The sequence below is a fragment of the Channa argus genome, chromosome 19, assembly GCF_033026475.1.
Source record: "Channa argus isolate prfri chromosome 19, Channa argus male v1.0, whole genome shotgun sequence".
Taxonomy (NCBI): domain Eukaryota; kingdom Metazoa; phylum Chordata; class Actinopteri; order Anabantiformes; family Channidae; genus Channa; species Channa argus.
This window is the reverse complement of record NC_090215.1, coordinates 20,964,194-20,978,292: the sequence shown is the minus strand read 5'-3', so window position 1 is coordinate 20,978,292 and position 14,099 is coordinate 20,964,194. Positions and strand designations below refer to the sequence as shown.

The 14,099-nt window shown below is 41.7% G+C and overlaps 1 protein-coding gene across 4 annotated transcripts in view; it reads right to left on the bottom strand.

The window, feature by feature from the left end:
• sugct (succinyl-CoA:glutarate-CoA transferase) overlaps positions 1-14,099 on the bottom strand; it is a 64,381-nt gene that overhangs the window by 29,225 nt on the left and 21,057 nt on the right. The window contains exon 13 of one of the 4 annotated variants that reach the window (XM_067485597.1): positions 11,077-11,330. The exons of the other annotated variants lie outside the window; for them this stretch is intronic. Within the exon in view, the coding sequence (XP_067341698.1) occupies positions 11,229-11,330 (102 nt within the window). The 3' untranslated portion in view covers positions 11,077-11,228. Of the gene's footprint in view, positions 1-11,076; positions 11,331-14,099 lie in introns of those variants that run through there. 4 annotated transcript variants of the gene reach the window in all.

The window sequence follows — 14,099 nt, the reverse complement described above, 5'->3', positions numbered from 1 at the left end:
TGTCATCCACCGGTAAACTTACTGTGTCTTGGCTGAGCTTTAGAGAACAGGTTACAGTACCAGGTCTCGGTCTCTGACGTGTCCTGAGCTGACACGAGTGGCTTTATTTTAACAGTCTGATAAGTGACTGCGAGGATCAACATGAACTCTGTGTCCAACAGAAATCTTTATTAAACTCAACACCTTTTGGTTATCGTTGGACTAACAGACAGGACTGGGTTCTGGTTGTTTTTGCCCACTTCCATCACAGGTTTACAGATAAAGGTTCTGCTGTGTTTCTCTCATTTAAACACTTTTCCTTCATAATAAACCCTGTGCTCTCTCATTGTTTCCCTTCTCACTCCATCTTCAGAATATTTTACACAGTTTAGTTCCTTTCAACTCTTGTTCAGATATGTGAGACTGAACTAAACTCAACTACAAGTAAACTCGGTTCATGAGATGTCTGCTGACGTTAAGCTCAACTCAAAAGAAAAAACTATGTAGCAGAAGATGGACAGCAACAAAAGGAACTGAAGGCAGAATCAAAATACAACAGAAACAGCTGATTTCTATGGTGAGATGTAAAATCGAACCGAACAGCAGCATCAGGTCGATGATGTGTTCGTTGTGGGACTGAATGATGGTCTGCAGTTTTTCACACAGGAAGCTGAGAGAGACAAACTGCCAAAGTCTATTATCACGCATACTGCAGACAGCACAGCCTTCTATAAGCCTGAGAATCTCATTAATGGAACAAAATTGTATCCAGAATCGCTAGCAGGAAACTTGTCAGAGGCTCAAGTTAAGCCATGAAGATCCTAACATCAACTGGATGAAAATGACTTGGGATTTCTGGAGAGAATCACATGTCGGAGCCACTACCTAAGGTCTATCAGGGGCTTTGCCCTTAAGATTGAGCCTTTAGCCTTAAAGCTTTAAACCGGGTTTCAACCCACGCTGACCTGTGTCAAACACCACTGATAGATTGTGAAGCCTAGTTCCACTAAAAGTCTGCTCCCCATGTTTCCACTAACATATGTTTGTTTCTTGCTGTATGACTGTGGAGGTCAGTCATCCAGGTCAGTGTATTCACTAAGGGCTTTTTGATGGCAAACAGATTTGCTTTAGGTTCTTGAAGATGTTTCACCCTTGAAAGGCTCATCACTGCCTGATCTGGACCTGTTAAGTTCTACACATGTACAAAGAAGCAGTTTTCAGCAGTTTCTGAATCCTTCCCAATCATCTCTCCCTATCTATTCACTAAGCCCAGAATCAAGTGGCCTCCAGTATGGATCGGGTAGTCACAGCACCTTCAGCTTTAAGAGACTGGTGGGAGTTCGAGCCATTTCACCTCCATGGAGTCGCTGACACCCAGAGGGTTGCTGAGGTTGCATATGGTTGTTGTCCCACCTGGATATCATATTACAATCACACAATTTAATGTGTAAATGGTTAAACTGTGTGGAGAGAGATGTTCAAACTGATAAGGAGGTGCTGTAGACCACCTCCTCCAGTTCGATGTTATTGGTCTCCTTCACTCCTCTTACAGTGACCAGCTTCCTCAAACCTCCACTCCGACTGCTGAATATCAGTGTCAGGGTCACCTGGTCTGTTCAGCCTCAAAGACAATGTGAACGATGTTCCTCCTCCTCTGCTTCTCTGTCAATCATGACATTTTCATAATTACTCTGCAAAGTTCTCATTTTTAGCATACCTGGATTTTATCACACCCACCTCTCACACTTTCCCAGATGTTCCAGAGCTGCTTTCTACGGACCACTGAGGTTTGCTAACTGATTATTTCCTCACATTACGCTCCCTCAGCTTCATCACATCCTCTTCCCACTCTGATTACTGTCAACAAAAAGCTCAGACCTTTCCAAGCAGTCATTCACAGGTCACAGCAAAGTTTTGGACATCTGACCTGCTTGTTTCTCCTATGTAGCTTTGTGCATTCGGGATTACAACATGGCTCAGATGAAGAACAGACATGTTTTCAGATGTTTCATTAACATGGGCCCTGAGCTCAGCACACGTTCAGATACAGCAGAATGAGTGTAAACATTCATTAAAGCAAAATTAATCCCCTAGGAGCCGAAAGACACACTAACAGTTCCTGAGATTGTTACTTTGCGGGGCCACAAAGCGGCAGACACACAGAATCCATTTGCCATTAACACAATCAGGATAAGTCGACGTTTAACTAAATGCTAAGTTGTTACATCAATAAAATGTCACCACATGTGTTTTCTGCCAAAATATGCACTGCTGCAGTACAACGTCCAGTCTGTCTGACCACCAGCTTTTCTTAAAGCTGTTTCAAGACTCTCACAGCACTTGGATGAGGTTAAGGTAAGAACAGTAACTTGACACACCCTTAAAGGGATGAGCAGTTTAGAAGAAGCATGGATGAACAGAACCACAATCTTTTTCTAACCACCAAAGTGCTATTGTTAGCGAATCACATTCCCACAGAAATGTGAAGAAAATCTTTCTGTGCTGTACATTTTGTGGTCTAAGAATTTATGCAACAACTTTATCTCTCTCTATAACCATTTCTACTGTTGAAGGTCAGGAATACAGTACGAAGATCAGACCGAGTACCAATGTATTCTAAGACACACGATATTAGTGAGAGTTAACATTTTTAGGGAAACGGAAGGATACGGTAAATTGGCCTGTATTTGTTCGCTGCTGATTTTATTTTACTTATTTATTATTTTTGGCTGATGAGAAATCCCAGATATACCACCCAACATCATGTGTCATTTATTAAGAGGACATTATTTTAAATGTCTCACCACACAAACACTATTAAAAAATCTCACGTATTGATCTTGTCATGAAAACTTTGTTACTGACAAAAAAAAAAAATAAAAAGAAAGAAAACAGTTCAGTGGCCGCTAGAAATCAGTGAGGCGATCATGTTTGCACAGATCAATGATTCATTCATACAGGGAAATGCCACACCGACTAAAGCTGCCCACTAACTGGAGGCAGCAGTGGACTGGTTGTACTGGTGTTCTCCCAGTTTGAACATGCGGACGTGTATGAAACAGGCCGGAGGTCTGTCAGATCTCCTTGGATAAATAAAGATTTAACGAGCAGCTGTTGCTACGTCTCCCCGCGCTCCTGTAACGAGCTGCTGTTGGCAAGCGGCCTGTAATCACAGCATGACCTTTGACCTCTGACTGGGTCGTGCTCTGAAAAATCAGACAGGAGAGTCAAGGAGCAACGTGTGAGCACAGCCTGAACTCTGGAGGATGTGATTAATGATCCTGCATCATGTCAAGAGGTCGTCCTCAGGAGGAAGAAACTGGGACAAACCAAAGAGCGTAAGAGAAGAAGAAAAGAGGAAGCAGAAAAGAAAGAAAGAAGCAGATGAGAGAAGAAGGACGTTTCACAAACACAATTATTTTTGATTTAAAGGTCTCTTTTCCACTAATTGTTCCACTTTACAAAATGATTTAGAGCAAACTTTAGAGTTTGTAGGTGGGACACAGGCAGAGAGCATGACATCAGGCAACTGAGGGACACATAAAATAAAGCAGGACTATTTCAGCAGCATAAAGGAATTGCAGGTGTTGCAGGTGTCCACAGGATCTGTGGGAACCCCTGCCCGCCCCATCACTGCATCACTCTGTGAGGAAAGAACAAGAGGACACGGCCCTTTCATGTCCCAAAGTGCAGTGAAATGCTCACAATGTGCTGACAGACTGTGAGAGGTGGGAGGTTAACCTGACCTCTGACATCAATCACGGGTAATTTGAAAGGCAGAGTCATTCACCTGCGTCAGCGTGTTTCTCTTAGCTCTGACGGGACACATCCATCTTCAAAACTTTACTCGGGGATTTCGATTGTCAAGTACCAGAACATTTATCGCAACTGATTAAAGATAAACGCTAATACTTTAGCGTTTGTGGAAGCTCTTACAGCAGGAAGCTCGGTTCCTAGAGGTTCATCAAAAGAGTTAGAGGTTAAGTAGTTTTACTGTGCAGATCTACGAGCTGTCACTCACAATTGAAGCAGAACTCTAAGCCACTGGTTTGATTTACTGTACAGTTACGAGATCGTATCCGACAGTATAACAACCCACTGTGCTGTGTGCGTCTCTAACAGCTCAGATATTCGAGACAAAGATGGTAATAAACTAACAACATATTCTAAGCCTCACCTCCAATGTCAATGACTTATTCACAAAACGTCTCTTTCTGAATACACACAGGAAAGACAGGAGGGTCTTTATGGAGGAGGAGTCAATCCATCAATCAAGCGTCATGTCCAGCAGATGATAAGAGCTATTAGACGCAGGAGACGGAAGTGGGCTGCCACAGGACCCCCTCTAATTGAGTTTCAAGTCTTCACAGAAAGACAAATGTGCTCAAGTCATCATTCTTTCAGCCGACAGCGCGACGCAGTAATCACTCGAAGAAACAAAACCACTGGAATTACAGGGAGTCAGGAGCTCACATAAAAACAGCGAGAGCCAAACCAGAAGGGATTTCTTCTAAAACGAAAACTGTCAGTCATTTCTCGAGCTATGACTGTTATTAAAGAGCTCAGGATGTTAGAGGCACAGCAGAAAATGAGCCATTTTAAGAGAAATGTTGAATTGCAGCAATAGGTTTTTATACTGCAGAGCCCAGCAGGTGTGAGGATGCATTTGTTCTTGGAAGTAAATCACTCATACTTTTGAATTACTGGCTTTATGACCTCAAATTAACAGCTGGGGTTGGATTAGGAAACCTGGAATTTCGAAGGAATTCTTGGAAAAACCTTCAATAATCTCACAGCACTTGGGTAACATGAGTGTATAGGTTTGGACATTCCAATGATGATGCTGCCAATACTGGCTAAAGCACGACAAACCGACAGGTAATCTGATTACCCTGAAAGCAGGAATCACTACACCAAGTGAAAGATTTAAGTACAAAAGAGATTTTCCAATGCCATAATGTAAGCCAAGATGTACAACTTCAAAATTTAAAGTGAAATTAAAGACCCTCAGGTCTTTTTTGCACAGGGTTGAGATACGAATGTTGTGTTGTGCCATGAGTAAGCAGTCAGATTTTGCACTTAAGATCCACTGACAATACAAAACCTTTAGGTCATGTGACACCATAACATTCCATTAAGAATTGATGGGGATACGGAGCAACCGAGTTGCCAAATGCCTGTTTGATTTAGCTGTAAATTACTTACTTCAAATGACTCTCAGTGTTCCCCCACATTAGTATCATGTTGGTTCTAAGCAGCTATTTTGTTTGATTTGTCATCATTTCTATTCCAAGTAATTTACTGACAACGTCTTTAAAAATGTTTTTGCTGCAGATCCTCAGCATTTACCTACATGTGTGTTTTCTAATCACTTGTCTTTGTGATTTGATTCGTATGTTGGCTCCATCTCAAAAAAAACGCTGGTTGTCGGCCAAACAACAGCCACAGCAGAGTTATAAGAAGCTCTCCCTGCTGACTCAGCACTCCTTCTGATAACAGTGATTTCTTTTTAAACAGATGAAGGCGATTTATCTGCTAGAGAAATGTGCTTCGGAAGAAAGGCACAGGCTGGGTCTTCCAAACCACCTAAAAACCACAAAGAGGACAGAGGAAGCTTTGCTGACGTCATTCTTATTCCTCCAAACTCCAAACTCCAGGACCATCATAGTGTTTACTTGGCAGCTGCTATCGAGGAGCAGCTGATATGAAGAACAGGCTCTTCATCCCTGTCTGTTTATCCGGTAAAAGAAAAGAAAAGGGATCAAGTGAATTGTTTTTCTTCAAGGTCAGAAATTCCTGTGCTGTTTCATGCCAGGAGCAGATGCAGGTTTTACACTAAAGAGAGTTTTATTAAGTGCTTACAAATGTAACGAGGGTCTCTGGGTTTAAAAACATCCATTTCTCTAGCACCTCTCTGACAGCTCTAAAGACATGTAACTCTATGAAGTTCAACGTGCAGCCAGTTCAAATTAGATTAGTAAGTGGATACCGAGGTGCACGCTGTATATTTTCAGCAGCAGCCATTTGGTTTGTGATCACCATCTGTGATTTCTCTCCCCATTGATCGATCTCCCACCAGGAACAGACTCACAATTTCCTTCAAAGGCTTTTGCAGAGCTGGAAGTCCTCAGCATTTGTGTGTTTGCGAAACACTTTTCATTCTGATTCGATTCTCCTTGTTGGGTCCATTACAGGAAAATGCTGATTGCCGGCCAAACAACAGCCACAGAGTTATGAGAAGGTCTCCCTGCTGATTCAGCACCCCCTCTGATATCACAGCGATTCATCGTTTGATAGATGAAGGCGATTTATCTGGTACAGGAATGTGTTTCGGAACAGAGGAACAGGCTGGGTGGACGTTTTCCAAACCGCATAAAAACCCCCGAGAGCACAGATGAAGCTTTGCTGACGTCACTTTCATTTCAAACCAGCCAAACTACCGAACCATTCACAGAAACAGGCATCAAGCAGTTACTGAATGAAGACCAGCGACCCCCCAAACACAACAATGGCCAATTCTCACAAGGGTTCTTGGACAGGACAATGCTCAAACTCAAGTAAGCCAACAGAACAACCGACCCATCTTCCTTCCTTTGTTAACCTCACACTACTTACACCAATGTTCCTGACACCTGTCAAAATTGACATGTCTTGTAAAGGTCTTTGTGAAGTTTACCCTTCTACACACGTCAAATGTTATGTAATGACTAGAAATGGACTAGTATGTCAACAAGAGGTCAAAGTTATCTGTTTTACCTTGAAAACACTATCAGTATTTATCATGTGAATGTCTGGACAAACAGAGTTAGGTCTTCTTGACCTTGAAGAAGCCTTGAGTCTGTCAACAAAACTTTAAATCCAGGTAGACTTAATGACTATGTGTTCAGAGAGAGTTCACTTTGTCAACGTGTCAAGAAAGTTTCCTCTGTTATGATGTGTGATCATCCATCACATCCTGAGGTCTGTGTTGCTGCCGTGTGCAGAAACGTCTCTGTTAATCTTTATCTCTGATGGAGTTTTTCCTGTATTTTTGCTAAACAGATGTCAGTGTTGAAGTTACGTCTCCAGATCAGACCTTAGTCAGTCATGACATAAAATCTATACCTTGCCAGTGATTAGGCCAGTAACTGAAGTGATGGGTTGGGTTGTACTATGGTGGGATGTGGTGAGAGGTAGGCGGATGTATATTTAGACACTTCTGAATGTGGAGTCATGTTAATACCTAATGTGATATTGTCTACAGTTTGTAAGATGAAACACACTGCAACGTTTATCTGAATGTAGGTGTGTGGGGAAAACTAGATTAACTCAAACACTACTACTAATAATAACACAAGTAAACACTAGTTAAAATCCATCTTCTACTACTTTCACTACTGTTTAGGGTTCGCGCGGAGTCTACTGACAACATCTGACCATAAAAAGTGCCATAGTTCATCTGTCACATCTATGTGTAGGTCTGATATCTTTGAGAACTGTCACATAAGGATGTGAATGCAGGCTCGCTTTCCTCAACAGCGTGCAGTCCTAACGACCTGGGAATGGGAGTTGGAATAGTTATGTCGACTGCAGCCTCATTTTTATGTTTTTCTGCTTTATTAAAGCATTTCCAGACAGTAAAAAAAAATTATTTATAGAACTCGACACAAGAACGCACTAATAAAACTAATAAAATATGGACAAAAAGAATTGAGGTCATAGCTCGGTAAGCAAATCAAGGTGCTACAATTCCTCGAGTTAGTCGTTCACGTCCCTAGATAAAGACCATATGTTCCCACAACGCCCGGTCACAGGTTCTATTCCAGGAGGAGGAAAACTAACTCTTGGTAGTTAGAGGGTCAATTCCCTTGAGCAAGGCAGTGACACTAGCACAAGAAACTTGCATCGTTTGGATTAGAGAATTGAATAATCAGAGCTTAATTTGCTGTATGTGGCCAATGTTCAAAATGCAGGTCCAACAACCCCAGGGTCACCATTTAAACCAGTTAAAAGAAAATTTGATTCCAGTTTCAACACTGACTTTAACTTAAGCACAGCACTAAAAATGCTACTGTATGCGGCGTATTTTCCTAAGACAAGTCAGGTGTTGTTAGTAATGGCAGTGGAAGGATTGAGGGTACGGTTGCATTAGTCCCTGTTTAACCAACTGACTGAAAAAGAAGGCTGATGCAACAGCCGGTCACCCATGTTGCCAGGATGCCCAAGAAGAAAGGTGCTAACACTAATCTAGTGGGGGTCTGTGTTTCCTACAGCAAAGAACCTGAGGGGAACGAACAATAACAAGAAGGAGGCTTCATTCCTTAGCAAGAAACCATTTCAATCCTTTCAGTAGAACAAGGCACAATATCTGGCATGGTCTTTAATTTTTTAAGTATTTTTTAAGTATTGCAAAAAGCTGCATGTTCATTTTCCTGAGATTACACATAACTCACAGAGCTCCAATCATTCGTTTGAGCCAGTGGGACGTACCAGCACCAATGTCGGGCTAAATAGCTCAATTAGGGTTCAGTAGTTCAGAGAAGAGCAAAGAGTTTGAAATTAATTGTTTGATGACCTGTTTAGCTAAGTGGCACTAAGACACAAGAGCTGCCAGAAGTGTGTGGTTTAAAGAGTGACTGATTTATCAAACCCTTCATGCTAGGTATCCACTTCAGAGGCTGCTTAGGTTTCAGCTGGGATAAATCAAGTGCACCTCCAGTAGTCAGGATATTAATGCAATGTTTAAGTGAATATTTTCTGCAGGACTTGGCCGCTGCCCAGACAACATAACAGATAAATGGACGGAGGGTTTGTAGTCGTAAAAACAAGGTTAGTTACTCCTGAACTCCTTGGAGAGAGAGAGGGAGAGAGTGAGCAACAAGAGGGCAGAGATACAGGAAATAGAGAAAAGGTAAGAATGACACTGAGCTCTTCAAGATGTGAAAATGTTAATGTACAGAGAAAATTAGGGAGAAGACTCCAGCAAACAGTCAGCTGTCTTAGGTCTGAGACGGACTGTTAACCACATCAATCCCCCATAATTCACCACCTTAGCATCTTTATTGGCACTAAAACATATATGAGGAGCTGGTCGATCAGTTTATCAAATGTCAAAAAAAAAAAAAAAAGCAAACACAAGAGCCCAAATATAACTAAACAGCTATTTTATCCAACCAACAGCCTCAAACTTTTTATTTCACGTTTTTAACTTATCTGCAAATGAATTTAGTTTAAGTCATTTATACAAACTGTTGTGGTTTCATTCAGGGAACATCTGAGCTTGGAAACAGGAATTTACAATGAAGAAAAAAGAAAGCAGCGGTCTTTCCGAGTTTTAAACCTAAAGAGAAAATAGCAGAAACACAAACACATAGACAAGAGACAGAAAAATAGAGAATCAGTGAGGGACGAGAGAGAAAAAGAGAAAGACAGAGACCAGTGAGCCAATGCTGGAGAGAAGAGAGTGTTTGGAGTTTTTCCAAATGACTTCCAGATTTCTGTTTTGGAGTAGTGACTTCCTACCTTCCTGATTAGCAGCAGCTTCACTGCAGAGCTGCTGTGTGGAAGAAACCTGCAGCCCCACACCATCACACACACACACACACACACACACACACACACACACACACACACACACAAAGAGTCAGGACTAAAGAGACACACTGCTGATTTTACAACTTTTACTACATTAACTGCAAACCTGTGAAATTCTTCCCCATTATTGTGTGGAGAATTATTTTCTTCCAGACAGCCAAGTATTCAACTCTTTACAACCTAATGTCAAACTTACGCTTTAAATCTGAGAATTCCTACTGTCTCGTGGTAATTAAGGAGGTGCATACAGCAGCCATTTTCAAATGTTTTCTTGTCAGTTCATCCAAGGACAAACTAGTTGCAGCAGCAAGTTGAAGAGATTTATTTTGAAAAGAAAAAAACTAATTCCAGAAGATCATTATCAGACGGATCAGATCAATGTTATACTTAAGACTTCATTATTACATTGTTTTAGATTGTCAACATTTTACAATAATATAATAAAGTCTTCATTACTTAACAGTGTTAATAAAACATAATGAATATAAAATGCCAGTCAAAGAAAATTCTTATAAAATACACTGTAGAGGAGAGTAACTAGCAAGATGGAGGCAATGGCTGGAGGATCTACAACATGATGGAGGATCAACAACAGTCCTTCTGGTTTATACTGAGGCTGATTAATGGGAAGGAGCTGCAGGTGAGTAAGTGGGTGGAGCAGGGCTGGACAGGTAAAAAAGAAGGGAAACCCAAACAAAGACAAAGGGAGGGCCATGTCAAAATGAGGAGACTGAAGATGAATGTGGCCAGGCAGGAAACAAACAGGGAGCAGAACGGTGACAACTGGGACAAGGTCTTTCAAGTCCAAACAACTTCCTAAAAAACTGCTGCTTTAATTTTTTTATCAAACAAACATCAAGTGCACTTGTTGGGGAGGGTTTCTCCTGTTTGTTTCACATGTGGTCGTAGCAATGAACAAACCTGTCAGTCCCGGTGTTTAAATAGTGTTTAGACTGAAGTGGAATCTGAGTTTGGTGCTTGTGCAAAGTAAAGAATGCATAACATGTTGGGATTGGTGCCTTATAGAATGCTCTGTATGGTCTTAGAGGAACTGAGACGCTCAACCTGCAGTCAGCCTGGAAACTTGAAATCAAAATCAAATCATGGAGGAAAAGCTGCGCCCAAGCTCTTCGGCCGACGTCTGTGTGATCCGGCGACTGCGAAACACGAGATCTGATGTGGTTGAGTGTGTTTACTGCCTGGGAACGGATGCTAATGAGCACATGCTGAACAAAACGCAGAGGCAGCTATTTCCCAGCATGCTCAGTATAAACAGAGGATTTGCAGAAAACTCAGTCTGTTGAGTGAATCTGAGCTTCGGCAGCTCAGTGAGGATTCAGTTTCAGTCATGTGTGAAACTTTCACTGCGGGACACATACGAGCAGTTATGGGAACAAATAAATTAGCAGCTGCCATCAGCAATCTCATATCAGACAAGGTGACCATGAGCAAGGTATTCCACCCTCAGTGAGGCAAGTGAAGCTTGAAGGACGATGTGCTTCACTGAGGATGATTGGAGCTTTTACATCGTTGGGCAGGGACACGTGGTTTGCCCATCCAGAATGCACAGTGTTTCCAAGCCGATGCTGACGTCAAGTGAAAGACGTAATCACCAGCACTCAGTCTGCCCTCTGCAGAGCTGAAGCCAGGACGTATGCAGAGGTCGCAGACCTTTGTCACAGCACAGATGTACAACAGTGCACTAACATGTGGCACAGCTGATGTGGTGGGGTTCCAGTAAATCCTGACAGTGGGTCCACGTGCACAACATCAGGAGCCTGGAATCAAATCAACAAAGTGGAACACAACTTCTAATGGTATCACTCACATCTGGGTTTTCCCTGCTACGAACAGCCAAAAGTTCTGCCATAAAAGAGCAACTGCAACAGAGGAAGGATGTGTGCTGTGTAGCCCGACACAAATTTTTAATATCAATATTGCAGTTTGCATAAAACTGAATTGAATTTTGCTTCAATAATGCATCAGTTTTTGAACCAGCGACGATGAAAATAATTTGAAATCAAGGTAGAACTTTTAGCTTTTTATCCAAACTGAATCCCTTTAAATTTACCAAGTTAAGTTCATTCAAAGTGGAGAAAACCAAACTTTTTGGTGGCAGTTTAAGACAAACTTACATCAGACAGAACTTCAATCATCTTAATCCCAAGACACCAAATTATTAACACACTAACATCATATTGTACATTTTCAGACATTCCTTCATACATTCACTCTCCCTGCTGTCCTGTATTAAGCCCCTTACAGTCACCTACTGCTCCTCCTCCTGAGCATTTTGCTTGTTGCTCTTAAACGATTTACACCAGTCACTCAACCTTGTAGCCTCCGTTCTCTCCAGTGCTTTTGGGCTTTTTTTCTTGCTGCTTTTGTAGACTGTTGATAATCTGATCCTGCTTTGCCTTTTACTAAGTTTACTGGATGCTACATTAAAATATAATCTCGTTCACATGCTGCCTGACAATCCTGTTTCCAACGACTTCATTGATTTGTCATTTAATACATATTAAACTGGAACTGAACTGGACATAATGTAATGAGCTGATGGATTAACAGAAGAAGACGTCCCACTTTAATAGAGTTATTGAACGCTCCACTGTCATTACACATGGGGAGTAAAGATGAACAATCCCAAAGTTTCCCCTCAACATAACCCAAGACAAAGCACAAAAACCCAACAGCAGCAATGTTTCCTAAGTTTCCCCTCAACATAACCCAAGACAAAGCACAAAAACCCAACAGCAGCAATGTTTCCTTTTGCCTTTCGACGTTACTCTAGAATCACTGATCTGGAATCATCATTTTTCATCACAGCTGAGAGTGAGGAGTTGACGCCTAAATGTTTCTTACACCGAGTTTGTTTTGTAGGAACACTCATTTGTTTTCGCTCACATTTATTCTCTGCATCGGAGAAAGCTTTAAGTTTCCTCGCAGCCACACAAACAGGTGTGCAGGTCATGGTTCAGTAATACCACGATAACACACGGAACCACAGCAGAGGAAGCAGCACCACAGTGTGGTGTGACTCTAACACTCAGCAGCAGAGCTGAGAGAAGCAGAGTCTGCAGGAACAAGGGTGAAACGTGTTGAGGGGGCAGCTCTCTGTAGCCTCTGCTAGTGCCAGATGTGTGTTAACATCTGTACCATGGGTCAGCTCTCCCAGGTTTGTGTGCATGGAGAGAGCAGAGAGTATGTCCGAAGTTAGTTGAAAACAAGTTGGTGCAGCAGGCTTATGGAGGCAGATGGGCTGGTCTGACACACACACACACTGAGTCATAGCTTTAATATGACAGTGCCGTGCCAGGTGGTGATGGGAGCTGTTGTCCTCAAAACACACAAGCACACATTCAAAGAAAACTTGTTCAGTTGCACAGAGATGCAGAACATTCAGAGGATGGACTGGAGTCACATGTTTGTCTTCTCCATGCTCAGTGGGATAAACGTGCTACTGCTGGTATCCAGCTCTACAACGTCCGGTTACATTCATTATCAATTTATCTGGCTGTTATTTCCTAGTTAACCTAAACCCCAAATATTCTGTTTCATGACAGAGCAGCAATGTGACACAATATTCCTGTTTGACCAGTGGGAACGGGTTAATTTTTGAGTTTAGTAGCTTTGATTGCTTTGATAAAATTATAATCGATTAATCTATGAATTGTTGCTCTATTGGCACCTTTCTACAATTTAGTTCAAGCCTGCGAAGAAGTAATGTCTAAATTAAAACACATCATCTTCTCGTTATCTAGTTAAACCTGTTCTTTTCCCTTCTTTATTTGCCATTACCACAGGTACACGGGGGATATTACACAGCCAAAGACGCAGAGAGCATATCTCAAGATGGGAAGAAAATCTCCCAGATAAAAAAGGACTTTAAAACTGTTTCCCACCTTGCCAAGCCAAAAGACAAAGACCTCGATAGCAGTGAGTCACTTCATACTTTGTGGGTGGATCAGACAGAATATCTCACTTCAAAAAGGCTCAGTGTAAAGGCATCCAACAACCATTCAAGACCGATCTAACTCATTCTATCCAGATGTTCAGAAGGTAAATGTATCGGTTTTTCCAGAAAGCAGCCGACATAGTCATCCTCCTCCCATAGTGAGTGGAAATATTCTCTCATTTTCTCAGTCTATCCATAGTAGCAGCAGCTCGAGTTGCACTAAAATTTTTCTCTGTCTCATTATAGCAACAAGGAAAAACAACTGCAGAAATTTCTGCACATGCGAAGAAACAATAGGAAGGTTTATCTGATCCCTGCGGTGCCACGGCTGATTAAATGGGTTTCTACCCGAAGAAAAGTTAGAGAAAATGCAAATAAAAGACCATTTCTCTTCACTTTCACTATGCAAATATTGAACAGAGCTCTTTCAGCACAATTATGCTCAATAGCTTTGCAAATAAAAGACAATGGAACTAAAAGAACTCTAGTGAAGGCTTAAGCTGAGGAACATTACATCCGTCCACACAGGCTCACACTATTTGCTGTCTGTACAGCTGATGTTTAAGTCACGTGTCCCAGTACATCTTCA